The sequence below is a fragment of the Pyxicephalus adspersus genome, unplaced genomic scaffold (assembly GCF_032062135.1).
Source record: "Pyxicephalus adspersus unplaced genomic scaffold, UCB_Pads_2.0 Sca765, whole genome shotgun sequence".
NCBI classification, from domain to species: Eukaryota; Metazoa; Chordata; class Amphibia; order Anura; family Pyxicephalidae; genus Pyxicephalus; species Pyxicephalus adspersus.
In genome coordinates, this window is record NW_027317772.1 from 3,601 (window position 1) to 4,261 (window position 661).

A 661-nucleotide genomic window follows, 5' to 3' on the forward strand; every position below is an offset into this window, starting at 1 on the left:
ACACCACTAATAACCTTAGACCATTCGGAGTATGAATCATTAATTACAACTCTCTGGATGTGATCTTTAAGCCTGTTCTCTATCCATTCATAGATATACTTTTCTAAACCTATTGACCCTAACTTGCATAATAACTTGCATATAACAGAGAGAAACTTGGTTCATAACCTGATTAGCAGACCACAGAGGAACACCACAAGCTTTACATGACATCTGCTTCTTCCCATGCTGCGGAAAGTTAAAGCCTTGAGCTGTTAGAATTCTTACCTTCAACTGGTCCAGCTGCAGCTTGTTGGCATTTTCACACACTATAAGGACATTCTGAAGGTCAACAGATGCTTCAATATACTGAACACATAGCTGCTCGAGTCGTGACAACTTAAAGTGTAATGCTAATTTATATACATCCATGATGAGAAGAACATCCTCAACGTGGCCTAGAGGGTAAAAACAACACTAATGAACTACAATTAATGGCTTCAAACAAAATACTGTCTTCCATTTTAGTAACACCTACACAGGACAAAGCAGATAAAGTGTGATTTCAAAGAACATACATACATGTTGAAGACTATTTGTGGATTTACAAGAAATATAATAGCATTGCTAGTTTTATGCTTTTCAGGCAATGTACCGCCATTCCACATTCTTGTGTATTTTC

General features: G+C 37.1%; 1 protein-coding gene across 1 annotated transcript in view; it reads right to left on the reverse strand.

The window, feature by feature from the left end:
* The window catches only part of LOC140321115 (leucine-zipper-like transcriptional regulator 1), a 7,435-nt gene that overhangs the window by 3,586 nt on the left and 3,188 nt on the right, over positions 1-661 (reverse strand). The window contains exon 5 of the mRNA XM_072397986.1: positions 268-437. Within this exon, the coding sequence (XP_072254087.1) occupies positions 268-437 (170 nt within the window). The remainder of the gene's footprint in view (positions 1-267; positions 438-661) is intronic.